This window comes from Neopelma chrysocephalum, unplaced genomic scaffold, assembly GCF_003984885.1.
Source record: "Neopelma chrysocephalum unplaced genomic scaffold, ASM398488v2 Primary Assembly neopelma1_61b, whole genome shotgun sequence".
Lineage (NCBI taxonomy): Eukaryota > Metazoa > Chordata > Aves > Passeriformes > Pipridae > Neopelma > Neopelma chrysocephalum.
The window spans coordinates 14,193,993-14,221,955 of NW_020897717.1; the positions used below are offsets into that span (position 1 = coordinate 14,193,993).

The window sequence follows — 27,963 nt, forward strand, 5'->3', positions numbered from 1 at the left end:
CGCCACCAGTACCGTGGCCGTGGCCGTGGGTGCCCGTGCGGGCGGGCGGTACCTGCTTGACGCGCTGCTTGAGCCGCGGGTCGATGGCGCGGCCGGGCCGGCTCCTCATGGCCCCCCGAGGCGGGGACTCCATTTCCCAGCGGGGCCCGCGGCGGGGCCCGCCCGGGCGGGGCGGGTCCTACGGCGGCCGGGAGGGCCCTGGGGGGCGGCGGGCGCGGCGGCGGGATGGAGTCGGTGGTTTTCATCTTCTCGCTGATCGACTGCTGCGCCCTCATCTTCCTCTCCGTCTACTTCGTATCCTGCTCCTCTGGGGGTGGGCAGGGATGGGGCACGAGGGCGGGCCGGGGCCAGCGGGCCGGGGGCGGCGGGGCGGGGGGAGCTGGGCTGGGTCACGGCCGCGTTTCGGGGGCCCGGGGTGCAGCCCCCTGGACCGCGGGATCTGGGGAGCCCGGAGCGCCTGGCTGCGGGAAGGCGCCGCGGGATTCGGTGCCCAAAGCATGTTGGGCTCTTGGAGCGCGGGGCGGGGGGCTGTGGGAGCACAAGGAGCCGTGGGAGCACAGGGAGCGGTGCTGGTGCCGGCCCTCGGGAGCCGCACGGGCCTAAAGAGCGCGGCCGCGCAACAGGGTTCGAATTGCGAGGGTGCCTTGCCCTGTCTTAGGCGTGTGCTCCGGGCTGTGGGGCTCCGAGTTCCTCGACAAACAGGATTTCCATCTTCTTTGTTAGAGACCCGCCCGCAGCCTTTGCTGCCTGGCGTTGTTGCAATGTAGAGGCACAGATTTGACTTCATTTTCTTTACGTTTCTCGATAAAAGCCAACTGGCTTTTACACCTCTTTCAGTCCTAGTGCTGTTTCAGAGTCTACCCGCTTCTAACAGAAACAAATACAGAGGCACTTGCGAAAAAAATTCGGCCTAGAAGGATAGATTATTTGTTGAAAAATGAAAAGCTTTCACCTGTTTTTTTAGGAGTAGAAAAAATTGTGTTCATTTCCTTGGAGAAAAGGACAATGTCTTTACAGGACATAGCAGGATGATGTGCACACGTGCATCTTAAGCCTTTTTTGAGAGGACTTTTCTGTCTGAAATATTAATATTTCAGTTGCTGAAAGTTCATGCAATAATGATGTTACTCTCTTGTTGCCTAATGAAGTATCAATTAATCCAGTGTTGCTGTAAGTGTTAAAAAAAAGTAGATTCACTTCTTGAATCTGAACTATTTAGCTTTATTGTGAGGAGAGTTTAAAAAGTGCATTAACTTTTCGTTACTTTTAAGTTCTGGCTTCAAGGGTTGTATTAATAAATCTGATACTAAAATTACTGAGTTTGCCTCCCTGGCTTGTTGTAAGGGTTGAACTGAACTTTAGCATTTGTGCAACAGTTGCCCTTGGGAAAATATCATAAAATCACTTGGCCTGATAATAAAATGTAGCCAAGCTTTCTACCTGACATAGGACTGAGTTGTAACTGATTGAAATATGTCTTTGGCAGATCAACATGGAACAAGATGTCTGCAATGAGAGCAAGAGGGTTCTCCCCAGTTAATGGCTAAAATAAAGCTTTGTGTATTCCCAGTCACCATACAATGTTTCCTTATCTTGGACTCCAGATAATCACACTATCAGATTTGGAATGTGACTACATCAACGCTAGATCGTGCTGCTCCAAACTCAATAAAGTAAATTGTTCTTCATTGCATTTAATGTGGTTTGAGAAAACCACATCCTTCATCTCAGCATCGCAAATAACTGGGGTGTAAATGTATACCTCGAGAGCCTCACCTGGCAGTATTTTGCATACATCCTTTATTTCAGCCTGCCTGTCTCTTTTGGGTGCCCATCTTTCAGCAAATTCAGTCACAGAAGGCTGTTGTTCTGACCTCTGGTGCTCCGGGATGGGCTGCTGCCTAAACTGCTGGGACTGAGACAATGCTTCACAGAGCTCTTGAGTTCTGTGCTTTAGTTCTTGTAGGTGGGCCACACCAAGGGTGTCTACTCATGACTGAACTCTGAGGTCTTCACAGCAACTTTCTCTGATCTGTGTAATTTCTAACCTCTCTTGAACAGTAGAGTTTTATTGTGATAAGGAAAAGAACCACTTTAAACAAATCTACCTGAAACTGTTTGGATTAAATCAATGTGGCCTTCCCATGTATGTGTGTTCACTTGGATTTAAAGGTATTTTTTTGTTAATGAAAGAGAGAAAGGTACAGGATACTATCAAGCCAAAAATGTGTAATTGCCAGGGGCTGACCCAGTTTAACTATGCAGTTTTCATATTGATCAACATTTTTATCTGTTCCAAGCCTGAGGCTGTTTGTACATTCTGTATCTGTGCAGATTTTAATTATCTATGTTCCTAAATCCACTGTTCTCTGCAGATTTCAAATGAGCACTGTGTACTTTTTAACTCGCTTTTTTAAGTGCTTGTGTAATACAGTTGTGTTCAAACAGCTGCTGTGATGCTCTCCAGACGTGCTTGTAACACTTGGATAAAGCACCTCTGTTATAATATTACAGGGCTTGATTTCTGGCTTACTTGCCTAGAATCTGCCTGAAAGTATTAATTTCTCCACACTGTGATGGAATCACATGCCTCTGCCATGAATGTTTCTCTCTGAGTTTTGCATGATTAGAATGAGATGATAACTCTATATAGATCTCTGTTTCAGAAAGGAATTTACATTTGTGTGTGTAATCCTTTTCTTTTCTCTTTTTACAGTGGGTGGTCCCTGAGGTGATTGGCCATGCTGTTGTAACAGTATTAATGCTTATTTCATTGCACTGGTTCATCTTTCTCCTTAATTTGCCAGTAGCAACATGGAATATATATAGGTAAGTGCACAGGGCTTTATGTGCTTTTTTTTCCCTACTGTAACTAGTTTAGCTTTAAGTGTAGTACAAGGATAAATAATATGTTATGGTGAGATGTTTCAGTTGTGTTCTTCAGCTGCTACTAGGCTTCATTGATCAAACTAACATAAAATCTCTTCTTGCCATTAAAATGATAAGAAACCCAACAGTGTAAAGGATATGAAACTTTTGGCCTTTCCTTTCATTATCCCCAGTGCCCAGGAATCTTGATTTGTGGGTCATTCCCAAGTTCATAGGAAATAATAGCATATTAATTGGGATTATAAAGTACTGCAGACAGAGTTGTTAGTATTTTTCATGCTGTGCCTACGTGCGTGATATCAGCATAAAAGTGCTGAGGTCAGCTTGCCTGATGGTTGTAAAACCACTGGGCTGGGGTGTTGTCCCCCACACAATGTCCTCCTTCATTCACTGACTTGTCTCTCTCTCTCATCTGCACTGGTTTTGTTCCCCCATCCTGCCTCTTTCTATTTGGAAAGGTTTGCAGACTTTTCATCCCAGGACAGCTGTCCGTGTTACTGGTCTTTGTGCCCTGGGCTGCCACTCCTTGGAAATGGTTTAGTTATCAGTAGGGCTTTCCATGTGGCAACACCGGGACTGTGAGTTCAAAAAGTGTTCTTCTTATCTTGTATCATTTGATGTTTGGAGAACTGACCCTTACAGTTGTTAAACTAATGAAAACTGGGTGTGAATTTTTCAGAAATTATCTCTAAACACTATACTATGGGAATAAAAAAGTTTAAGGTACAGGGAGGAAAAGTTTGCTGTAATTCTTGTTTGCCTGAACCTGTTAGGGTTAACTAGTTGCAGGGGTGGGTTGACTCACTGGTTAAATTAAACAAGAAGTTTCATAGCTCTCATCAGAACAAAGTTGAGTATCTCTGTACTGATAACCTGGCTGTTCTTGGGCAAAATAGCCATGCATTCATCACCCTTGTTTTCTGTGGAATGCCAGCGAAGCCTTCAAATGTTTCTAAGCTGGAGTAACATAAGACAGTATAACTTTGTGCTTAATAAACAAATGTTGCCTAAATGCACACACGTAGGGCATGTTTTTGCCTATTTTTGTTTGACCACCCATATGTACAACTGTTACACAAAGTGACCAGTGTTCTGTTTGGTATCTCCTGGCAACTTTGGAGTTTGATGTTTCATTTAGGCAAGGCTGTTTCTGCAGAGACACTAGAGAGAGAATGGATTTTCTTTGAAGCTTTGAAGATTTCCTTTACTGGTTACCCTGTTGCTGCTTCATTTGGTGTATTTATGTTAATTTTTAAAGTAGCACCTTGCTTTCCCTTCTAAACCCTGTTAGAGTAAATTTTCGAAGATAAATGATTTCTATTTCCACACTTCATGCAATAAGCTTTGACTGCTGTTTTGTATTGACAGCCCTCATTTTATATTTACATGGCATAAATATTGTGAATATCCTAAAATGCAGGATTGTTTCTCAATTTTAGATGTGCAGTGTAGGCAATAAATGAATCTAACAATATGATACTTTGCCTGTCCTGCCACAAGAAATCAAAATGTTAAGCCTATATCACTAATCCTGCCTTCCTTCTGTGGATTGAGGAGTTTCACTCTCACTAATAGCCTGGATTCTCCCATCTATAATGAAGGAATTAGAGATTTGCAAAAGCAGGTGTGGTATTTAGCATTATGAGTTCATCAGGGACTATAGTGATAGGACAAGGAGTAATAGATTTAAACTAAAAGAGGGGAAATTTAGGTTAGATATATGGAAGAAATTCTTTTCTGTGAGGGTGGTCGGGCACTGGCACAGGTTGCCCAGAGAAGTTGTGGATGCCTCATCCCTGAAGTGTTCAAGGCCAGGTTGGATGGGGCTTTGAGCAACCTGGTCTAGTGGAAGGTGTTCCTGCCGGTGGCAGCAGGGTTGGAATGAGATGATCATTAAGATCCCTTGAACCAAAACCATTTTATGATTATAAAGGAAATCTGAAGATTTGGGATAGAACATACATTTGACCCAGTGTTCAATGGACAAGAGGCATGGTAGTCAGAAAATGGTGGACTGTAAAGTAGTTGGAATACCCTGAAGAGAGGAGAAGGTGTCAGTTAAAGTCGGCTCAAGTGGGAACAGATGAAATGTGAACCCATTAGTGTGAGCTGCAAACATCTGGCATCAGCTAAATGTTTTTGCATCTTCTCAGTATGTTACAGTATTTCCGCACACAAATTCAGAAGGGTTTAAGTTTATTGTCTATTCCAAAATGATTACAGAAATTAAGATTGAATTGTTGAGATTGAAGCAGTCTGTGCTTTGTAGTAAAAATGATGAAGGTAGGATAATCTCTTCCTGTCATTCACTTTTCTTCAAAATCTGCCTAATCTCAATGAGTGAATGGCAGTACTTGCCTTGTCTCAAGGATTTCAGTTGGAGGAGAGGGATTTTGTCCGAAAGGGGCATCAGAAATAAATGCTGGGAAGGATAAATTGGTCAAAAACAGCATCAAGGGAGACTTTCAAACGTGTTTATTGTAACATCCTGCTGGCCCTTCTTGTTCAGCATGCTCAGATAATCATTTAATTTGGGGGGGTTTTTGATGAATTTTGTAGTGTCTCGAGTGAGACAGTTTTGTCTTACATTCTCCTTGTTTTAAAACTCTTAGGGAAGTGTTCAACTTTTTCTTTCTGCTTTGTTATATAAATATTGAGAGGATAGGTCCAAATAATGTGATTCTTGCTGTGTCTTTAAGTAGATAATACTCATCTTAAAACTGAAAAAGTAAAAAAAAAAAATAATTCTTAAAAATGCAGGCAAAATTCTGACCAGAACTTCTACATCCCTTTAAAAATTGTGTAATCTAGAGGGAAGTGTCCTGTTGCTGTGGCAGCAGCTTCCACTGAATGGAAATACTGAAGGCAGTAGTGTGTGTATCCATTAAAGCTGACAGTTGTCATCTTTGCTGTAGAAGTTTTTTGGCTGTTTAGAGTATGACAACTGCCTTGAGTTGGGTTTGTCAGCATTAGCATCGTTGTATCCATGACTAGTTTCCTTAGATATATAATATAAGCTGTCCCAACTTGTAGGCCTCTAGGAAAAAATACCTCACAGGTTCTGCTATTAAGTTGCAAAATTTAAGTGTTATCATTCTTTCTAAAAAGCAAAATTAATACGTGCTGCCTTTGTGGCACTCTTATCCTAGACATATAAGAAAATTATGCGCCCTATTTCTAGGATAAATTGGTACAGCAAACTTGTGTTCTTCCTTTTATTCCAATTAAATGCCTTCTATTCTCAGTAAATGGACAATAATGTCTGTTATACTACTAAAAATAGAACAATCCTTTAAAACTTCAAATTTAGAAGAGAATTTCAAACTGGAATTTGTTCACATGAATTATTTTTCATGGGACACAACTGTCTCTTAAACTAGTCAAATGTGCTGCAGTGCTTTTTAATACCACTGTGTGAAAGACACATACTGTGGTCTTACTGTTTTTTTTTCCAGTCTTGTACTGCCACTAGAAAACATCTTTGTTTCTTGTTTCCTTTCTTCTCCTCCTATTATTGAAATGAATAGGTGGGGGAGTGCCTTTTGGAGTACAAGTGTTGCCACTTGAGCACAGAAAGAAAATCAAAGTCTTCTGTTCTGAAACCATTTTTTTGCTCCACAAGGAGTTAAATTACCATATAGAAAGATTATTAATCCAGGAAGGTAAAGACTGTATGACATCTCAATGAATTAATAGTACTGCTCTAGCTTGAGCTCAGCGGGAGTGAGAACTGCACATGCTCATATTTTCTCCCTTGAGAAATGCTTGTGACAAAAAAACATGGTGCTTGCTGAATTTTCACAGGATGTAAGCATTGTGTTTTCCAGCTTCATTCTTCCTTTCCTTACGTTTCACTTGGTTTCACTCAACTTTTGTTCTTATGTGGGTTTGGACAGCAGAACTTCTTCAGTTCTGCCCAGCCTCTCATCCTCTCAGCCTCAGTGTCAGTGCTGAGATACGACAAGGATGGCTGTGACAAAGACAGGAATAATACACAGATCCTTTGTCTTGTCATACACCATCTCATTTTGACAACCAGAGTTTGTGATTATCTATGTGAGGTTTTTTTGCTAAATAAATCACTAATTCTTAGCTAAATAAAGTCTTTTCCAGTCCTTTTCATCTAGTGCATCTTTCCACTGTGGGTGGATGTTTTCTCCATGACAGCAAGTAACTGTGAACAGCAATTAAAATGAACTGGAATTGGCTGTTACCTGGAATCTCTCCCACTTATACATGGGAAGCTGGGCTGATGCTTTTAGTACTTCTTGTCCTCCTATTTTTTGTTTGTGGGTTGTACTGGCAGAGATACATGCAATATCCTGAAACTGAAATAGAATTAAAAAAGAACTCCCTTACCTTGAATCATGAAACAACTCTTTAGATAAAATTCTCTCCTGGGAAAGCTCTCCCCCTCTCCTTCTCCTGACACTCCCTAATGATTCAATGACTACATTTTTGGGTTTTGTCGTGTGGTGGTTTTTTTCTTTATTCTTAAACTTTCAGGTACATTATGGTGCCAAGTGGAAACATGGGAGTGTTTGATCCCACAGAGATCCATAACCGAGGACAACTGAAATCACACATGAAAGAAGCCATGATTAAACTGGGCTTTCATCTGCTCTGTTTCTTCATGTACCTTTACAGGTTAGTTTCAAAAATTGCTCCCAAGGAACAAAGGAATTGTCTGCCAGCTATGTTTATCTCTTCTATTCTTCTAGTGTAATTGCTGGTATTCTTGTCATCTTTTTGCATCCTGCTAAGCCTCAGTAATATATTGTGACAGCTATCTGTGGGCTCATTGTATACCTTTATTCTTTCTGATCAGACATTATTTGGAAACTCAGGCTACTCCTTAATCTCTAAACCACTACAATATAAAGAGTTACATGCTCTCAGTGCCTACAGTAAGTGGCCTATTTGGAATGGAAATAATCTTGAGGACCAAGTTTATTTTACAAGTTCCATTTTAAAAAATAAAGTTGATCTAAGTTACAAATGGATGAGTTCTGTGATGGGGCCACTTGCTACAAGATGGCAGAGCTACTGTTACTCTGCAGCAATATTACTTCTGCAGCTTGTGTCCTCATAAGCAAAGCACACAGCAGTTGCCTTAACTTTCTATTTCAGGCTCAAGTGCAGGTCTCTCATGACAGCAATAGCTGTTCCTGCTTGCACATGCTTCAGTAATCCACTGGTATCATGTTTTCTGTTTTGTCACAGTATGATTCTGGCTTTGATAAATGACTGAGAAGTTGAAAAAGAACCATTAGCTGCCAAACTGGGTCATCACTCCAGTGACTGGTTGTGGAGCCTCAGACACCTTCTGAACACACCTAGATCAGTGTCGTCATGCAGTATATTTTTCCTCTTTGAACAAGAAATATTTTTCTGTATTTTTAACATAAAATATTTTCAAAAGACATTGGATTTGTGTAACAGTTGTTTTTGTTCCTTTACAACCCAAACTGCTGGAGTTGCTCTTTCTGTAAGATGCAATCCTTGCTTACAGAACTGACCTTGTAGGAATTAAATGGTGAGAAAGGAAACTCATTTCAGCAGCATGGGCTGGTAATTATGGTAGTTCCAGAACAAATTTAAGTGCAGCTCTGGTGTCTGCTTCTTACTGAAAGGTGTCAGGATGTGCCCCTGGCTGTCAAGCTGTCCTACCCAAGCCTAGTTTGAAGCAGTGCCTGGAACACAGATTTCAAAGGGGAATAGTAGCACAGCTTGCATCTTTGTGTCAGTGTTTTTTCCAGGTAAAAAACAGTGGAATAAAAGTTATGCTTTTCTCCCTTTTCACCCCTCCCTCCAACAACCTATGTGAAGTCGTTTTTGGATGGATTAAGATCCCTTTGGTGGAAGTGACACTTGTGTGTAAGAGTGAAAAACATAAATAAGAAACATGATTAATACTTGCTTTTTCCCTTCAACTCCTATTTTGTCATTGAAGTACATCACAGACCTTCACATAAAGTAAACATCATCTTGCTGGTTGGAGCTGGTTACAGAGCAAAAGACTATTTGCAGTTGCTACTCCATGAACCTGCTGTTTCCATATCCAGTGAGGTGAACCAAGAGTATGTCTAGCTCAGGGAAATGGTCTGGTAAACCATAACCCCATTTATCCCAAATCTGATGTGACTCTGCTTCGATGATACCAGCAAACTCAGTTCTTTTTGTGCAGCTCTTGCCTCAGTAATAAGTGTATAAACCTGAGTTTGTACCCTCACTGTCCAATAACTGTCTTTAAATATTTTTATATGTGCTTGGAAATAAGTCTCTTGAAACAAACACATCAATTAAAACACTTTAAAAATACATTTCTGCAATTATGTCCTAAAAATTATGAGCTTTTTCTTCTTAAGTATTTGGGTTTTTAGTGCACAGCTGTAATTAACAGATTGTTTTCATGGCCAGCAATGAAAAAGACAACTCTGAGGCTTGATTTCTGTAGATACCTTGTGTTCAGTGTTTGTTATAGGAAAAGTTTGGCTTTAAATTTGTGATAGACGGAGTCCAAGTTCAGCTTTTGTAAAGATGAAAAACTGCTGAAAATCATGCTCATTAAAAAATAATTAAGGAAACAGCTACCCCAGCTATATGCCACTAACTACACCACAAAAAAATCAAGCTACAGAAAGTACTGCCCTGTAAAGCTGAAACCCAGACAGGATGTCAGTCTGGGAAAAGGAGAGCAAGTAAAACTTAGAGAGTAGAAAGTAACTTTTGTAGCAGTTTTTGTGGCAGGCAATTACATTATTTTATTCATATGTGAGAAAAACATACTACACATATTTTGGGTGCTATTGTTAGAAGAAAGGGCAACATGGATAAGCTGCTTAAGTCAGGTCCTTGCTGTAGTGCTGGCAGTAGATATATTTCATTAATGTTTCACACTGAGAAACATGAGCATTAATCTGCAAATCCATCACTTAGACTAGCAGCTGTATATCTTATTCTAAAGACATGATTTTGAGGTAAGAGCTTTATTATTAATGAAAATGTTTGTATGATACATTGTCTCTGATGATTTCTAACTACTAGCACCTCAGAATTGCAGGGATGATGTTTATAGAGTAGACCCATTCCCCAAGGAAATTGGTAAAATTTATCACTCACTATGAAAAGCTTCTATTCCCTACCCAGACAAGTGTTTCTGAAAATGGGAGCAGGACAGAGAAGGATAAGGGAAAACAACATATCTGAGGTAAAAAAAAAAAAAAATGGGGATAGCATGTGTATTCCCTGACCTAGAGGGATGTTATTGTGGATTCCTCCCCATTTCCTCAAGAGTGAATTATTAACCATGATAAACCAAAAAAAAAATAGAGATATGTTTTCTAAGTGGGGGTTGTCAAATATTAAACAATCTATACTTTTATATGAATGCAAACTTCCCACCTCAATTTTTTAATATAAATAAATTCTCTGTTCATTTATATCTACCAACTGATTATAATAGTTGCAAAAACCTTGGTAGCAGGTTTCAGAGACTACAATTCTGCTGGGTAATTCCACTGGTAATTTCAAAGCCTTCCTGTTGTACAGGGTCCTTTCCTGCCTCAGCAGAAATCTTCAGTGTCAGCAACAGGAAAAATATATTTGTAATTGCTAAAACTGTGGTTCATTAGCTAGAAATAGGGATCCTACAGTCATCTCCCTCATGGGAGATCCACAGAGCACAGAAATTTTATGGTAGTAAAAATAAAAAAAAAAAAAAATCCCTATTTTCTGGGTCTCCCACAGGGAAGAACAGGGTAATTTAAACCCAAGCTTATTATACAGAATTCAAGACAATTAGAAATTTTGGACCCATTTTTAATAAAAATTCATCTACCACCATAAATGCGTGTGAGACCAAACACAGATCCCTTCCTGTTCACTCACCAGACTATATTATATTTCCCTTTGGAACTGAGGTATCCAAGTATAACTTCATGGGGGAACCATTAGCTTATCCTTCGAATGATTAATTGTGATTTAGAGAAAGCTCTTAATCCATGAAAACACTAAAGCTGCCCTGCAGGGATTCCAACTTTTAACAGATTATTTTTTCTCACCCACAGTCTTCAGCCTGGTCAGCTTGTGAAGATGACAGTCACTCCAGTTTTCAGAGAGATTAGATAGCCATTAGAGTTCTGCATTTGGGAGGGAGTTAGTTACAATAGGTACAATTCATGTTTCCTCCTAATTATTCATTTCAGTTACAGTCTGCTGGTTATTTTGCCTCCTCATCCTAGTACCTTTTTTTTTTCCCCTGAAGTAGTTCTGCTTCATGGAACATAGAACATCAGTGGTATAAGCAGTAGCCCTAAAAACAGTTCTACGTGCAGGTTAACAATCAACCGGAAACACTGATAAGCCCATAAAAGCAAACTTTTATCTGTTCAGGATTGTCAAACTTTATTCTAATTCTTTTTCTCTCACAAGAAGCTCTGTAGAATTTTGTACGAGTGGTAGAAGACCATTTTTGCCTCCAAGTATATGGTATGATGGCCACTGGAGGTAGTGATAGGAAAATGTGGGCTATATATATATGAACCACCATGGAGTTATCAGTACATTAACCACCTTATCTTTGGCAGAAACATTAGAGCCATACAAACCTCAGTGGTTTTCCTTCAGAGCATTATGTCTTTTAAAGTGAGGACAAAACTGGGATTGCCATCTCTGATGAGCTGACAGCCTAAGCATGTGCAAGACATGCAAAGAGGCACATCAGGCAGCACAGAAAGCATAAGCCAAGGTGTAAGAGAAGTACCCTGCCTCAGGCAGAGTTTGGATTTAAGGTAATTATGAAAGGCACATCTACTCTCAGGTTCTTTATGTAATTTCTTTTTAATAATCTGAAGGATTAAAAAAACCCAAACCAAACAACAACCCAGACCACAGCAGTTAATTTTTAATCTTACAAATACTGAAATGTCACAGGTCTGTAGAATGCATATCCCTGTTTCTCTTGCACTCTTCTGACCCATTAAAGGCAGACGGGACAGCAGATGAAGCACAGTTTTTGGCTGGGTTTGTTAGTAACTTCCTTCATCTGCTGCATTTATGGCTTAAGTGGGTCTGCAATCCAACAACCTTCCTGCAAATACCAGTACCCAAGAGAAGTGGCACAAAGCAGGACATGGAAAGGAGTAAGGCATGCCCCTTCTATTGGCAGCTGCATTTAAGCCATAATTATCTATACATTGCCTAAACTGTACGGGAGAGAATAAAGTTAATACAAAGGTGCTACTAGAGGGAGTAAAGATTTTTTTCTAATGAATACATAAGCTCAAAGAATTAAAGAACGCATGTCAGCAAAAGGTTTGAGTTTGGAAAAGCTACAGGGAGTGGAAATTGAGGTACAACTTTTTATTTAACAGAAATAAGCTGTAGCTGAATGGAAGTGCAAGATAAAGATGAGGTTCTGTTTTAAGGCACAGGGAGGAGGGACAAGAACACCGAGTTAGCTGGAGGGAACAAAGGCAGGAGATGCAAGTGCTTTAAAGAGCACCTTCTTAATATGAAGTATCAAAAAACCCAATAAAACCCACCGATGACCTAAAGCAACCCACCGATGACCTGGTATTTAGGCAAGCTCCAGCATTAAGGAATCATGGATTTCACGGAACCTCAAAGGAGCAGGTGTTCAACAAGGGAGATAAGCACAGACTGGGACACGAGCAAGTCGACTGCTGAATGTCCAGTGAAAACACAAGCATGAGGTGGGTTAGAGCCAGACATCAAACACTGCAAAGCCTGCACACAACACCGGGTGACTCATCTGCTCATTGGCCACAAGTTAATTTTCCTAGTGAGGAAGTGAAATACTACAAATATGGAAGAAATCTATAATTAATGATCAAGAAATTAACATCCAAGTCAGTCATATAAGTGAAGTTAGGGAAACTAAGAACTATTCATTCCAGTTATTTATTGTTTATTGAATTGAAAGAAAGGGAATACAAACATTTCTGTTAAGTGCTGTGCACCAACATGGAAAAAGTGTTGTTTTTGTTTGCTTTTTTTAAAAATCCTAATAAAAACAAATCAGAAGTTAATGTAGTTCCAATTGAACAATTTTTAAAGATATGTTTAAAATACTACACATTTATAAAATAAAAAAGTTAAAACGGTGTTCTGTAAATAATTAGTAAAACAAGTGAAAATAAATACGAGACCCAAAGTTCTTATGTTTTTAATGTAATATAGCAAAGAAATTTTAACTACTTAATAATATCCGAGGAGAGTAACAAAAATCCAGAAAGTTTAAGAACGCAATCCTTTGAAACATTTAATATCAGTCCATAGCAAATAGTCATTACATACCAAAAGCTCTAAGTGTTAACTAGTTCCACCACAACTCCATATAAATCTTGACAATTTAGAAATCTTGAGATCAACAATAAAGTTCTTTTCTTGATCTCTACAGCTTGGTTTGTAAGTACATACATGCTTTGAGGATCCATTTTGTCCCATATGTTTTCAAGGAGCCAATAACTTTTTCCATCTGTGCCTAAAAATGTTAAGTTTCAAATCTAGCACATATACCCTAAGAATGAAAAATGTTTAAGAAAAAAGATGGGGCACAATGAATTTCAAATTTATAAAAATATACTGATATTAACCAAAACCTTCTGGTCAAAGGACACTTCACATACACACGACTTGAAGTATGCAATAAAACATGACAAGTACCTAGAACATTTGGTTCTCTGTCTGTTCATGGAACACATGCACACACACATTCATACCAGATGGGAGGAACACTCTCACAGATGTTTTACTGAATCCAGATTATCTGGATTAATTGACAGAAAACTTGTCTACAGTTTATTTCAACAACTAGAGGCAGCTACTGCAGCAGTAGTTCAACACTGCACACTTCAATTAAGTCCACCCTGTTTAAAAAAAGTGTCATAGTTAATGATTTTTCTTTCTAAACATTGTTAAAAGTAGCAGTTTTCAAAATTAAGTATGGCAGCTGAAAATGGACTCAAGCCAATGTGGAAAAGACAGGAGGAGGTCAAAAGGAGGATTAGCCATTTATGGGATGGGTGTTCCTCTTAAGAGTCATCTCAAAAAAAAAAATCAGATACAACTGTACTTTGTAGCTAAAAATATGGACAAACTATTGAAAGTGCATTTTTCCTCCTCCCCCTTGAGTTACAGTAGTTTGTCTGTTGCTCAGTAAATCCTGCTTTTTATGTCCATTCTTCTCTCTCTACCTCCCTCCCCATTTGGGTCTACAACATATCCCCCTCAAGCTACAGCGAATTGTTCGAGTCCTGGTTTCCTGCTAAGGAAGCCTTTAAAACTGACTTTGGGTGGGAGTATCACTTAGCAGTGTAGAAGTACACAACTAGACACAAACTCCCAACAGCACACGGAGTTTTATTAAACATTACCTGTTTGAAGCCAAGTTGAGAAGTAATTGGCAAGATCTGGGTAGATTTCTAGCTTGCATCTTTGCTCCAATCATAAAGAGAAGTTAACTTTAAAGTTGGAGAACTTTAGAAAAGACAGAGGGAATTTAAAAACAAAGGTGTCATTTCCCCCACTACCCTCCCCTCCAAAACAAGAACACAGCTACCATTTTCCCTTTTGTGCTCCATTGTGCCCTTGAAAATTACTTACCTGAACAGCTAAAGAACATTCAGATAATAAAATGCTTCAGCACTTCTTTTTTTTCCAAGATCTGCCTTGATAGTAACCTGGGGCTACTGTGAATATTTTAAGCCAACAGGTGATCAGAGAAAGTTACAAAATGAGTACACACTTACAGTATTTTCCTCTCTAAAACCATCGATCTGTTGACTAGAAATACAGTAATTTATTGTGGGTGTGTACTTGTTCCAGCCTTAGACTCCAGCCTATGAACATTTTTAAGCACATGGAAATCAACGCGCTGCAAACGAGCAAACTTATTTGGGTTTTCTCCCCCACCCCACCCCAGTCTCATTTTACAGTCTGTGCACAAAAAGTATTGGTACTTTTCAGTTCACATATTGTGAATATGTGATGTGTTAGAAATAGTTTAGGTTCCTCTCTCATCTCCAGGTTGGAATGGTAGTCATTGCTGCTACACCTATAACGGCAGTTTACTGTGGGACCAAGTAGTGTGGCAAAATGCAGATGAGTCTCACCTTTCTCTGCTCATCACCCGTGAGGCGCTGACAGCGATGCAACACGCTGTGACTGAGACACTCTGGAAGCAGTGCCATCTGCTTGGAGCTTTCCTTTACATGGCATGGCTGCACCACGACACTAAAGGAGAGAGTTTAGAACACGTGCCTCTCCCTAACTCTGCTTCGTAATACCTGAAGTGTCCTTTATGGGTACAAACCAGACAGGCAGTATTTGGGCAGAAGTACTAGGTTTAAATTTCTAATTGCATTGCAGTGGAAACCAGGCACCAGCACACACACCCCCACACATCTTGTGCCAGGTAAGGAGTCTCACTGATTAATTATGGCCACCACATTAAAAATGCCTGTTGAAGTGCATACGAGAATTTAAATCTCCACTTGAGATTTGATCCAGCCTTCACCACCTGCCTAGAGTTCCCACTTTATTCCCATGAGGTAAGCAAGTAGTGCCAGACCATTGTGTATGAGACATCATTAAAAGACATCAAAACCATTACTCTCCTTACTCTCCCTAAACAATGTTTGGTTTGAAAACACAAGTTCCAGAGTAAGGCAATACTAGAATAACTTCCAAAGCTTCGCATACTGGCATTGCTTATGAATTATACCATGTTTTGAACATGTAAAACACTGTTTAAAATTTAGGTAGTTAATTTTTCTTTAAAACCCAAAGGTTTAGCTTACTCAAATTTGATCTTCAGAACTTGTCTGTTTGCCTGCAACACCAACACCATAGGAACAAGCCTGACTAATCCTACACTGTCTGAACTAGGAAGAGAAACAAAGAGCTTCCTCCAGAACTAATTCATGGAAGGAAGAAATGATTTATAGTGTCAAGTTCACATACGTATTCCCAGTACTGTGGAACAGTAATTGCTATCAAAGCATTCACCTTAACTTTAAGGCTGATGTACTGTAGACTGCAGATAAGAACATTAAGTTCCTACCTGGTTTTGGAGGTACTGAAAGACTAAGGTCAGATTCGGGGCTGGTCTCAACCATAGTATCAGAATCTTAACTCACACTTAAGTTTGCACACAAGGCAAGAAAAAACACCAACCACCTGGCTGGAATCTAAAAAGAAAAAAAATAAATCTAACCTTCACTTTGGTTTTCTGGGAAATACCACATTCCCATTCAAAGTGGCTACACTTTTCCCAGGAATTCCGGCAAACCTTCCCCCATCCTTCTTCCACACATGACTAATAAGAACACTAGATTATTATCTCATTAAAGGATGAAGTCCACACCTCTGTTCACATGACTGCACAGCATGCCCTTCCCCGCTCCCTCTTTACTTTGCAGCAGTACCAACACTACCTTTCCACCCACGGTGGCAAAAGGGAATCCAGTGCCATCCCATAATGAATTTGTGTGTAGTGCAGAAGCACAGAGATGCCAGGCCATCTGTTTACACCAAAAAGAATAAATATTTAAATTATAAATGTCTCTGTTTTTTCCTTAACACGGGATATTAGTGGAACTATTCCTAGATGTGTCAAGTTGTTTACAGCACCAGCTTGCAACAAGGTCTGGGAGAGGCATTTAAATCCACAAACTTAAAAGTATATTCTCAACACAGAAATCTATACACCTTTGTTTATCAAATAAAGAAAAATTTCCATCGTAATACAAGTGTTTAATTATGATTTGTATGTTAATTACTTATACAAAATGTTGACTTTGTGAAGAAAGGACCTTTCAACACATTCCTCCCTTGAAGTGTACCCTACCTTTTACGACAGCGTTGTTGCATATATTTATGTAATTTAAAAAAAAAAAACAAGAAGACCTTTCCTTGTTTAAACTTAGTCTGGTGGTGCAGTCTGAACGTCCTTTTTTTTTCCTAAATAATACAATTTATCTGTTAAGATGGACAATGAGTTCCTCCATCTAAAACAAGCTTCACTGCCTACACAAAGCTCCTTCCAGCCACTGCTTCTGATTGGGTCTCAAGACACTCCAGAAAAGCATCAGTGATACCGTGTTTCATGACACTTCTTGCATTGTTTTAATTCCAAATGTATACAAATGAAGTCATTTTAATCCTATAAATAATTTATTTTTAAAAAATTGTGCTGTTAACCCCTTTGCAGGGCAACGAGCTATGTGAAAAGTACAAAACTTTTTGTCAAATGTGATACTGAGAGTGCTTTTGACATTGTTCATTGGTTTATCGTCTCAATTTATATATATACTGCGCAACGGGCAAGGCTAGAATCCATGAACCAAGCTGCAAAGATCTCAAGCTAAGTAAGGCGGAGAGAGACTTGAGAAACAAGAGAAGGAAATACTTTCCTATCCAATGTATACTCTTCAGACTAAAGCACTCTTTCTATCAAGCCTTCTAAACTGTTAAATAAAGTGTTCCAAACAAGCATTTAAACTTCATTACACAGAAGAGCAACAAGAACAGTAGCCTGCCAGACAAAAAGGCAGGAGGGAAAAATATATATACTGAGTTCAATGGTTAGCCTGAATGTAGCACAGTTCTTCACAACCGATGGGGGGGTAATTTCAACACGGTGTCCAACAAAGTTCTAAGGATGTGCTTCATCTCGACTGGTTACTATGAAGCAAGGTGGTAAATGTTTGGCCCCAACCGGGCTTCAGAAATGGTTCTTTTTCATGACGAGCATGTCTGTCCAGCTATCAATCATGTTTGTTTGCACCAAATCCCAAGCCATTTAAAATACGACTAATTAAGTTAAACTGAAGTCGTCTGCTCCAAATTCGCCATCAACTATCCATGCTACTGCATTCCTCTGAGCAAAAACAAAAACATAAAGAGAAAGAAATCACAGCTTGAAGATCTTAGCAATAGTTAATATTTCTATTATAAGGTAATTACAGGTACAGTGTATTTACATAGATTTTACTGAACATGCATTAGGTTAATGGATCTCATACTGTAGCTAAATTCCATGCTAAAAATTACTTATTTTAGATATAACTATTAATATCAATCTAGAAATTAATTTAGCATGTTAGGTGTGGGTACTCAAAAAGCCTCTGTTCCAAAGAGAAGTAACACATTTGCATTTGAGTTCTAGGGGAGTGTTCTAATTACAAAGCTGTCTTGCCACCCATTTAAGATTCCTAAGCTGTTCGGTATTACTCTGTGCACCTACACCCTCTTGCAAAAGCATTGCTGTGAGAAATCTATTTTCTGTTGTTTTGGTATTTATGGCACTTATTAGTTCATTTTCTGTAGGAACTAAGAAAGAGTGAGCAAGCTACTAACTAGAGAAAACCAAACAACAAAACCATGAGTAAAACCAACTGGTGGACAGGCTCTCAGGGTACACTCCAGGTGTTACAAACAGATTAGCCAAGCTGGTCCACCTAGTTCAAGACTGGAAGCAGATGTGTCAGAAAGCACAAGTGTGTAGGGAGAGGAAGTAATTCTTCCTCCTAATATCCTTCCAATTTTCGGCCATTTTTACCTATGGGACATTCTGAACTAGAAGTGTTTACTTCTCTAGTAGCACTAAATGGATTTCTTTTTGATTACTCTGCCCAGGCTCCTCTTGAACTTGTATCCACACCCAGTATTCATTAGGTCCTGTGGCAATAGGATATACTGTACTTCTTTTTAACATCCACTGCAAATACATATTCGACCTTGTAGTAAGAAAGGAGAGATGCATATAAACTGCAGAACAACACCCCAGCAGTCATCTTATTAACAGTCCTGGGGGAGGCAAGAAGGGCTGGGAACACATGCACATTTTGGCAGCACAAAAATGAGCATTGTCTCTCTCTCCTGGACACATGTAATTGCTGATGGTTTAGTAAAGGTTCAGCTTTCTAGAGATATTCCTGGGGAAAACTTCACACTCTCTCTAGACTTTGGAGATTCCTTCTGTAAGCATTGTAATACCACTATTCAACTTGGAGTGTGATTAGAATGCATTATTTAAATTTTAATAACATTTTACGTTATTAAACCTTAAGCATTGGAGGCAAGATTTTTAAGATGTCTACATAAATAAGTTAATATAATCCCGAGGTCTTAGTGACACCAGTTTTCTATAGGGTCATGTCAGAATAATTTTAGAAATACTAGTTCTTTCCTTTTTATTCCACAGCATAAATAATTTAGATAAAAATCAACAGTCATACACTAAAAAAACCCAACAAACAAACAAACAAAAAAACCCAAAGAAAGTAACTTCTTTTTTAGTAAACACACAGGTTTTTACCTTCAATATCCTGGTTGTCTACGAAAGGCGCTGGTCCCCATATTCTAACAGTGCCGTCGTCGGAGGCGCTGGCCATCATGGATGGAATCTGCGGGTTCCAGCTCACACAATTGACTGTACGTGTGTGCCCTGTCAGCTCCGCAATCGGCAGCTCGCTACGCTTGTGCCAGATATATACTTTGTGATCTACACAAAACACACGTTTAAAGAAGACTGAGAAACACTGTCCTGCACAGACTGATTTGTTGTATCAAACAGCACTTCCACACAAGCTCTCAGCAACTCGGCTCTCATTAACGTTGCAAAACCTGTGTCTAAAACCCATGTCCCAACTGTGCAATAGCACTAACAAAATTTTTGTTCTAAAAGCGATCAAAAGAACACAGGTCAAGCTCTTCCATTAACATCTGCCAGTCTACTATACTAGGTATTTGAAGAAAAACATTTGACTACAATGCAAATAAGAGAATACATGGCTAAAGAGAGAAACCAAGCTAATCTTGGAGTCGTAATCTTATTCAAAAGGAAGACTTGTAGATTTTTTTCTCCCTTCAAATAATTGTATTTACAGATTAGTAAAGGTATTATGAAGTCATGAGTTCTAAGACCTCCTTATAACCACCTCCTGTTGATGACTGCTAGATAAGATCACAGCTCTATAGTTTATGAAAAACATCTTAATACTGAAGACCTGCAACACTCCAGTGAAAGCGCAAACAGAGTAAATGAGGGAGGGCAAAACTTAATGGCTCAAATTGTGAGCTATTACTGTCTTTAACAATTATTGTGTGGTATTTAGAGATATCAATTTGCACATATTAAAGCAGGTGCAATAAACAACCCTACAGATCTTATTTTGTGATGGGAAGTTTTAAATTACTTCTAGCAACATCCCTGAAATAGAATAGCAAACTGGTTAGACGCTCTACTGCAATTTCTAGAGAAGTGTTATTTGGCTTTATAGCCAACCACAGTTCAGAATAAATTGAGGGTGGGAGTGTCTCCCAGCTGTAGACTAGCATCCTGTAACAAGGCTGTGGGTTTACCTGTCTAGTAATGTCTGTGGAATATTCCAAGCAGAGCTGCACAAACTGAACAAGTATGTATTGCAAGTATTACACAAAAGCCTGGTATTCAGGTCTAGCATATCAAATGGAAGTATTTTAATCTATTTGAAAGGCTTTAATGTAGATGTCACTCTGAAGGCTGTTCGCAAACAAACCAATCTTCCTCTATTCCTCCTACCAACCCCTTATAAAACAAACTTGCTCTCTGAGCTACCTGCTAGAAAAGCATCATGGAACCATGTGGTAACAACTGTCTTCTGCTGAGCCAGCTCACTTCAGTGTACCACCTTTACATGTACTCATATTGACACAAATGTTCTGCTTGTGCTTACACTCCACTTAACCATTGCAAGAGACTACATATCCATGCAACCAACACCAAACAACACAAGTCACACTCTGCTTACACAGACAAGTCTCTGCTGTCTGGGAGAATCAAAGCCTAAACACAAACCAGTATTCTGGTTTGGAAAAAACAAGTTAGCTACATTAAGGCAGCAGTCAATCCCCCTCTTAGAGACCTCTATTTTCTTCCTATTGATGCAATGGTGAGAAAAATCCCTACCTAGCTGACAATATGCTTTAAGACGTATTACAATGTAATCAATTACTTTAAAAGAGACTGTGACAATGTGATCTGTTATTTTTAGTTTGTTTCCTTATTTTTTAAAACAGGACTTTCTCAGTAGCCCCATTTGCAACTTCAGTACAAAGAGGCAAGAGCTTGAAAGAGTTCAAGCCTAAGTAGATAAAGTACCCTCAGTTTCAACTACTGCTCAGTAGTTTTTAGACAAAGAAGATAATAAAGAGTAAATAAATGTGGGGAAAAAGGACTGGTGCACTACAGTATCTATACCTACACATAGTTATGGCTAAACAAATCCTGAACTTTTGGGTACTTGGGTCTCAAACCAAGAAGCTTGTTCACCCATCAGAAGAGGTTCACACTGGACTGGAAGACTGGAGGTGCTGTCCTTCAGTCATATTGCACTGGATATGGTCAGAGGGTGAAACCTAGTTTTATTTTAGACATATTTGGTATTTTCCAAAAAGAACAGTAGTGTTTCCTAACATCTTAAAGTTGTATAGCACTCACAGTGACTGTTGACATATTCCAAGAGTAATTCTTAGTCCTGTAAAAGCTTGAATTTTAAGTGACCTACATGGCAGGTGATTGCACTATACTGACAGAACTGAACCAATTCAAGATATAAACCTTTAACAAATTTCTGCTCTTGCCACAGACAGTTGAATAAAAACATACCACAAAGCCTTTGATCACCAAGAAACCCTACCAGACTACGTCAACAACTGCTTAATTTGAGACTACTGCCTGCAATTAGAATGACTACTGAAATTAAAATAACCTCACCACACCTGTATCTTCGACAGGCAAATGAAGCTGCTATTCCCCAGGAGTACTTTTTGTTCAAACCATAAGTCTAAATATCACACCACAAAAAGAAAAATCCTCAAGAACACCTCACCCACTTTTAATTAAAATTGTGGAGATGCTTTTGCTTTAGAGGAGCAACACAAAAGAGTCATTAATGCTTTCTACTAGTACCATCCTCTCAGAAGATTCTTTCTGCTAGCCCACAATTACTTCTTGAAGTATGCCTCAATCTCAGCACACCTCAAATTTATTTCATGAACCAGTTTGCTTGCTTTTATAGTGTTGTCAGCAACTATTACCTACAAAATTAAGGTATAGGAAGGATACAGTGTTCCAGTTTTCTGCAGAAGGGAGAATGGTGTTACCTTCACTACCACTCGCGATGAAATCTTCATTATGACCTCCAAAACACGAGTGAATTGTGTAAAATCCTTGTGTAACACCTTGATACTTTCTCACTAAAACTCTGTCTTGTAAGTCCCACAAGTGAACTCCCTGGAAATAATAAATATAAGGAATTTCATCATAAACATTATTAATGGCATTTTTTTGAACTATGAGAAAAAAATTAAACATGGAAGTACACTACTTCAGAGCCAACCTCAGTACTGTTACTAGATAAAGAGAGTAAAGATGTATCAAAATACTAAACTAAACTTTCAGCCTTTGGTCCTTTCCATTCTGAAAGCTCCTATTCTTATCCAAGATTCCAAAAGCAGAATCAGATAAATAAGATCTAATTCTCATGCCCCTAGACTTTTTCATCTGCCACAATTCTTGCTGTACCTGGCCTTCTGATGCAAAAGCCAGTTAAATAACATTCAGTAGTACATATTTCACAATATGAAACTCTTGAGTATAAATCAGTCAAAAAAAAATTCAGTCTCAAGAATAAGATTGGCTCATTTTCAGAAAATTCCATGCTCTACCTATGAAATATTAAGGCCTTCATATTACATGATATACAACTGGTTAATGCCAAATATACCAACTCACATAAAAATATTTAAGAACATGTAGCATTTGCAAGATTTATTTGCATTTCTATTCAACATCACCAACTCACCTGAGTTGCTACATTTAACAAAGCTAAACGGCCATTTTTTGAAATAGTAAACGACATAATAGGGTGATCTTCTTGTACTCTGAAATGATAGGACACAAGTGTCAAGATAACCAGATAATGATGCAACACCAAGGTAAAAGGTATGTCCTGTATCTGCAATATTATCAGGAAAAAATAATTCTGAATTCAAAATTAGGTATATCTGTATACATCAGTACAAGCCAGGTCTGCAATAGCTTGCTTATATTTATGGTAAATCCCAAGACCAAAAGAGACTTCGGACCTCAACTTCAACTCCTAAATTCAAGGCAGGATCCTCTAAAATATGCCAGGAACTGAGAGGACTACAACTCTTGATGACAGAAATGTCAAAACATCCACTCTAGTGCTTAGGAAGTTATTTCTAATACTTGATCTAATGCTGCTTGCTGGAACTTACTCACTAGTTCTTGTCCCATGCTATTCTTGTCTTCTTTTAATACTGAGAGCATTCTAATAATTTTTTCCCATCCTGCCCCCCAAACCCTTCCTCAATCTTCTTCTGACACTAAGAAGCAGGAATTCAAAAACAAAGAAAAAAGTAGTAGTTACATGTTCCTGTCTGTGAGATCCTCAAAGTTATAACCCCGAATTCGCTGGTGTGTGTCCGATGCTAGAACAGTTTTCCCATCACTCAAGCACCAAAGGCATTGTACTCTCACCCCTTCCCAGGAGTCAAGGAGATTACCATCTAAATCCTGATCAAAAGAAGAAAAAAAAGACACAAACAAGCAAAAAAAATGAACCATTAGTCTCAGATCTCTGAGGAGTTGTGACACATATCTTTTTCACCTTCTGTTCAGAGAATTGCTACAGAAAGCAATCTTACCCTTTAAAAGGGAGGACTTGGTTGTCATAACTGAGGGCTTTTATAGGAATCTGCCCTGGAGAGCTGAGAATCCCTTTTGTCACTTATTTTCTCGTGCATGACATGTGCCATCTACACCACATCACTGAGCTGACCTTTGCAGCGAGTGAGGTCTACATGAGGTTTACATACTGCACTGTTATTCCAGGCACCAAGTCAGATGGCAAATAATCAAGAACAGGGTGAGACTGTGGACCACCATCCAAAATCAACACTACTCAGATAATGAGAATTTCAAACTTCTGTTTACACAAGCAAAGACAGCATGCAAAAACTAAGAAGGATGTAGTCAAAATTCTATGGAATAAATAACATTTGTGGACAAAGGCACTACTTTTTATTAGTGTATTTTCTGGAGAAGCTAAGAAAAAATTCCCACACCACAAATCCTCCTTTAGGCAGACCAAAGATGCTCAAACCCTTCGAACTGCTACACACAGAAGTGCTGCCGAAATACTTGCATTAACGTATTGCTTCTTTCAATTACAAAGGATCGGAAGCTTTAGTGTACACACACATGAAAAACCTGAAGAAAACGTGAACCTCAGATTTGACCAAAATTTAATTTCTTGCTTTGTTTTCAATGGGACAGAGGTAGAGAACTTACACACTGATAGAACTGTCCACGCTGACCTCCCGTTACAAAACGCTTCCCATCAGGATTCCAGGCCACGCTTGTTAAACTGTCTTCATGAGACTGGCTCATCTTTGTCTTCAGCTCCCCAGTCTGTAAAATAAAAGCAGCAAGGCCTTATACTAGAACCCTTTCCCAAAATGGCACTGATAATTTTATCTGACACATGTAGTGTTTGGTAGTGCATGTACTTCAACATGTTTATTAAAAAGCAATACTAACCTATGAATAATGCAATAAGGCGGCAGTACTACTTTAGCACCTCCAGTGATTTTGGACTTTATTTGGGACAATTTCTTTTGTCCCTCAAATCAACAGAGATGGCGTGTCAGACAACTGAAATATTATGAGCGTGGAATGAAAAGAAATTACAAGAACAAGTCAAGAGCAAGAGAAGCACTATCAAATAAAAAAAAAACAAACAAACATTGAAAAAAAACGAGAGAAGAAGACTATAGGAGGAAAAGGCAGATGACAAAATACATTTCGGTAAGAAGCTAGGAGTATCAGTATTTAGAATGTTTTCCTCCCCGAGCTGAAGCTCTCCAGGCCAAAATTCAGCTTTCATCCCTCGTGTATAATGCTACCGTTTCACAAGACGGAACACCAATGAGTGGCTTACCATTGTCAGAACAGTAAGGGCTTCTCTCTATTCCCTTGTGCCAGCTCTAGTGCTTTTCACTGAGCCAATTTAGTCAATTAAACAGAAGAAAAGTGTTCCAAGGGTGAAAAAAGGGAACATTTTTGTTTTAGGAAACTGAATTAGTTCAGAGTCCAAGACAGCACAAGAAAGACTATACAGCTCACAACTGAGGCAAGGGAAGCTTTTATATCAACTCAAGTGCCCATAAAATTCAACAGCAGAAAGTGATTTGCAAATTCATGAAGGAAATGGCAAAATGCCCTAGTGTCTGACTGAAAGATGAAGTTCTAAAATCATAAATTTAAGCCTCTGTGGATCTTTCACTAACATCACTAACGTCAGCTTCTATCTTACTTTTGCTGCTTATTAAAATCATCAATGAGCAATTGCTTCCCTTCAATGATATTTCTGCCCTCTGCTTCTATTAATTTGCTGTCCCTCTCTTCAAAACCTTTTTAAGGTTCTATGCACTTACGCCATCCCTTCTCAGAAAAGATCCATAACTAGATACACCAGAATTGCTGCACAGTCCCAGGCACTTCGACTTGAACTCTAATTTCAGTTCTGTACAAACTGAGTACAGAATTTGTAGGCTGCCATAATTATTTTTTCAAATTAAAAGGGGGGCAGGGAGATCAGCATCTCTTCTTCACACTCAACACAGTTTGTAGCAGTTACTTCTTTCACACCTGAAGTATTCAGATATTGAAACAAAAGCAGCAGGCCGACCACAACGTTTTTAATTTTCACTCTTAGTCACCACTTACTTCTACATTCCAGAGCCAAAGCTCAGAACAATCATCTGGGCCACAGGCAACAAGGTAGTTGTCATCTGGACTCCAAGCAATGTAAGAGACCCCATACGCATGACCTTCTAATGTCTTAGGTAGTTTTAGCTGGTGAGTATCCTGGAACAAGAGAGATACTATTGAGACAATGCAAATGAACTCCTACTAGATTTCACATATCCAATGTGTCCAAGTACAGCACAGCAAGTTTACTTTAAGCAACTTGTCACCTCTGAGACATGAATAGGTTCCTACTGGAAGAGCAACTGCCAGTTTACAGAGTAGGGCCAGGAAATGAAAGCTTCTAAGTGCAAAACAAGAACACTTGTAGGTATTTTTGTTCTAATCTTCTGTGATTCTAAATGCAAACCTCACAAAATACCATGGTGTACCAAGTTTTACATTACATTACACTTGTTTTACTACACAAGATTTCTGTAGTGTCAAGTCTTTCTGCATCTACTGGAATATGAAAGTAATATTATCTATATTTTACAGAATTAAGTTACTTGCTTAAAAGGCATGTTGGAAGCCTGGTACAGTTAAACAGAACCAAAACCTTCACGTAGGCTGACAAGGGAAAACCTTGAAGTGCCAATATTTTTAGAAACTTGAGTGTATCTTGTGTGTGCTGCTCAAGGAAGAAGTTTTACAGGAAGATATTTTTAAAAATTTCCTTGAGAGGTGTTCTTAAAGTGTTGCCTACAGCAAGCTGTTTTCTGCCAGATTTAGTGAATGAAGCATACTTGGCACATGCATCATCTTGTATCCATCTTTATATTACAACTGTTTTACTGCTGCCTTGTCAGAGGAACTTGACTTTCAAGAAGCTTATAAAGATAAATAGTACAGTGAGATACTGTGAAACAACCACACACTGGCTTCCTAAATACAGAAACATACTTCAATACAGTATTAGCACTGACTCCTGACAACAACATGCATATACAGAAAGTAGAACAGAGCTTGTTAAACTGCTGACAATTTTTGTGAAGCCTCTTGGAAAAGGGAAATCAAAATTGCTCTCCCTCTCTCGTGGTTTTTCTCTGCATGGCAGATGCTTATATCTCCAAATTTTTTTCAAAAAGAGTGACTCATTTGAAAATCTAACTTGATTTCTCTAATTGTTCCTTCTCTTTCTTTTGTTTCAGTATTAATCAACAGAGCACCTCTTGATTTTAAAGAGAAAGAACAGAAGAAGAGTGACCTGAAGGACTGTTCTGTGGGATCAGCTGCGAGGGATTTAGTGACTCTGAGCCAGCCTGCAGCTTTGAGGGTTCTGCTGACTAGAAAAAGCAAATTCCTCAAAAGAAAGTGAGATAAGAATAATCTTCAGAGTACAGAGAAAGAGGGGCAAATGAGTGGACCTCCTCAAGACCCCTTTTCCATTCTAATCATTACTCCTGGACTGCATTAGACACAGCTGTGTCTGTAGCCAAAATGATCTGCAAGGAAAGTGAATCATATGTGACATCATCTCACATCCTGGAGCTTGTCTGCAACTAATGTATTTCTTCTTAGAACAGAACTAAAGTAGCCACTCCCTTCAGCATACTTGAAACTCATCAGGAGCAAGACACAAGATATTCCTCTTTTAATGACAGAACTCTGTGGCTGTTACTATCTTCCATATTGCTCTCATACCTCTCTCCAAATACAGCAAAACTGCTATACCATGTTTTGCTCTAAAACAGTCAGTGGAATTTCAGGCAAACTTTCCCAAATGTAGTCAATCTACTTCCCACCCACCACCTAAAGAAATCTCAGGAGTTCTATCCCTTTTTTATTATGTATAAACAACTATTCAAGCATCAGCTTAAGTCTGCAGTTGAGCTCCTTGGCTGAAAAGCCAAAAACCTGTCAACAGTTTTCAGAAAGTGCATGAGATTTTTGTAAGGAGGAAGTTAAAGGAGAATTCTAAGAAAGATGCAAGCTAGGAAAGGTGATACACCAAGTGTAGTTACCCTGTGCTCTAAAGATTCTGCCACACTGCATAACAGTCAAGTGATGCATCGACGCACAAACCAAGTTCACTCAAGACATTATTTAATGCTGTTGAGTCTGAGTAAGAACTTTGAAATTAACAAATGAAAATGAAAACAGAGACATGGGTTAAGATAGTTTAGACATGTAGATGCATCTTAGAAAAGAAATAAGAAATTCATGGTATGAAGTGAACACATTGAAGCAATGTCATTACACTTCAAGAAGGGTGACGGAAAAAAGAA

General features: G+C 39.0%; 3 protein-coding genes across 5 annotated transcripts in view; 1 reads left to right on the plus strand and 2 right to left on the minus strand.

Annotated features, from left to right (window-relative positions):
* Nucleotides 1-159, minus strand: part of NVL (nuclear VCP-like) — a 38,142-nt gene extending 37,983 nt beyond the window's left edge. Inside the window, exon 1 of the mRNA XM_027681776.1 lies at nucleotides 53-159. Coding sequence (XP_027537577.1) covers nucleotides 53-133 — 81 coding nt within the window. The 5' untranslated portion in view covers nucleotides 134-159. The remainder of the gene's footprint in view (nucleotides 1-52) is intronic.
* Nucleotides 158-27,963, plus strand: CNIH4 (cornichon family AMPA receptor auxiliary protein 4). Of its 2 annotated transcripts, none has more exons than XM_027681780.1 (5): nucleotides 158-294; nucleotides 1,605-1,673; nucleotides 2,717-2,829; nucleotides 7,396-7,536; nucleotides 8,113-10,210. In XM_027681780.1, the coding sequence occupies exons 1-5, from the start codon at nucleotides 226-228 to the stop codon at nucleotides 8,138-8,140; spliced, it is 420 nt and encodes a 139-aa protein (XP_027537581.1). In that variant the 5' UTR covers nucleotides 158-225; the 3' UTR covers nucleotides 8,141-10,210. The 2 variants fall into 2 exon arrangements, with proteins under 2 accessions (XP_027537581.1, XP_027537582.1); XM_027681781.1 differs by lacking the exon at nucleotides 8,113-10,210 and adding an exon at nucleotides 26,887-27,963 and having other exon boundaries at nucleotides 188-294.
* Nucleotides 1,710-27,963, minus strand: part of WDR26 (WD repeat domain 26) — a 43,600-nt gene continuing 17,346 nt past the window's right edge. Inside the window, exons 8-14 of one of the 2 annotated variants that reach the window (XM_027681777.1) lie at nucleotides 25,715-25,855; nucleotides 24,278-24,397; nucleotides 23,355-23,500; nucleotides 22,764-22,842; nucleotides 22,063-22,192; nucleotides 19,179-19,420; nucleotides 1,710-1,720 (exon numbers count right to left, since the gene is read on the minus strand). In XM_027681777.1, the coding sequence (XP_027537578.1) occupies nucleotides 19,212-19,420; nucleotides 22,063-22,192; nucleotides 22,764-22,842; nucleotides 23,355-23,500; nucleotides 24,278-24,397; nucleotides 25,715-25,855 (825 nt within the window). In that variant the 3' untranslated portion in view covers nucleotides 1,710-1,720; nucleotides 19,179-19,211. Of the gene's footprint in view, nucleotides 1,721-13,053; nucleotides 17,795-19,178; nucleotides 19,421-22,062; nucleotides 22,193-22,763; nucleotides 22,843-23,354; nucleotides 23,501-24,277; nucleotides 24,398-25,714; nucleotides 25,856-27,963 lie in introns of those variants that run through there. The other variant, XM_027681778.1, reaches the window with a different exon arrangement.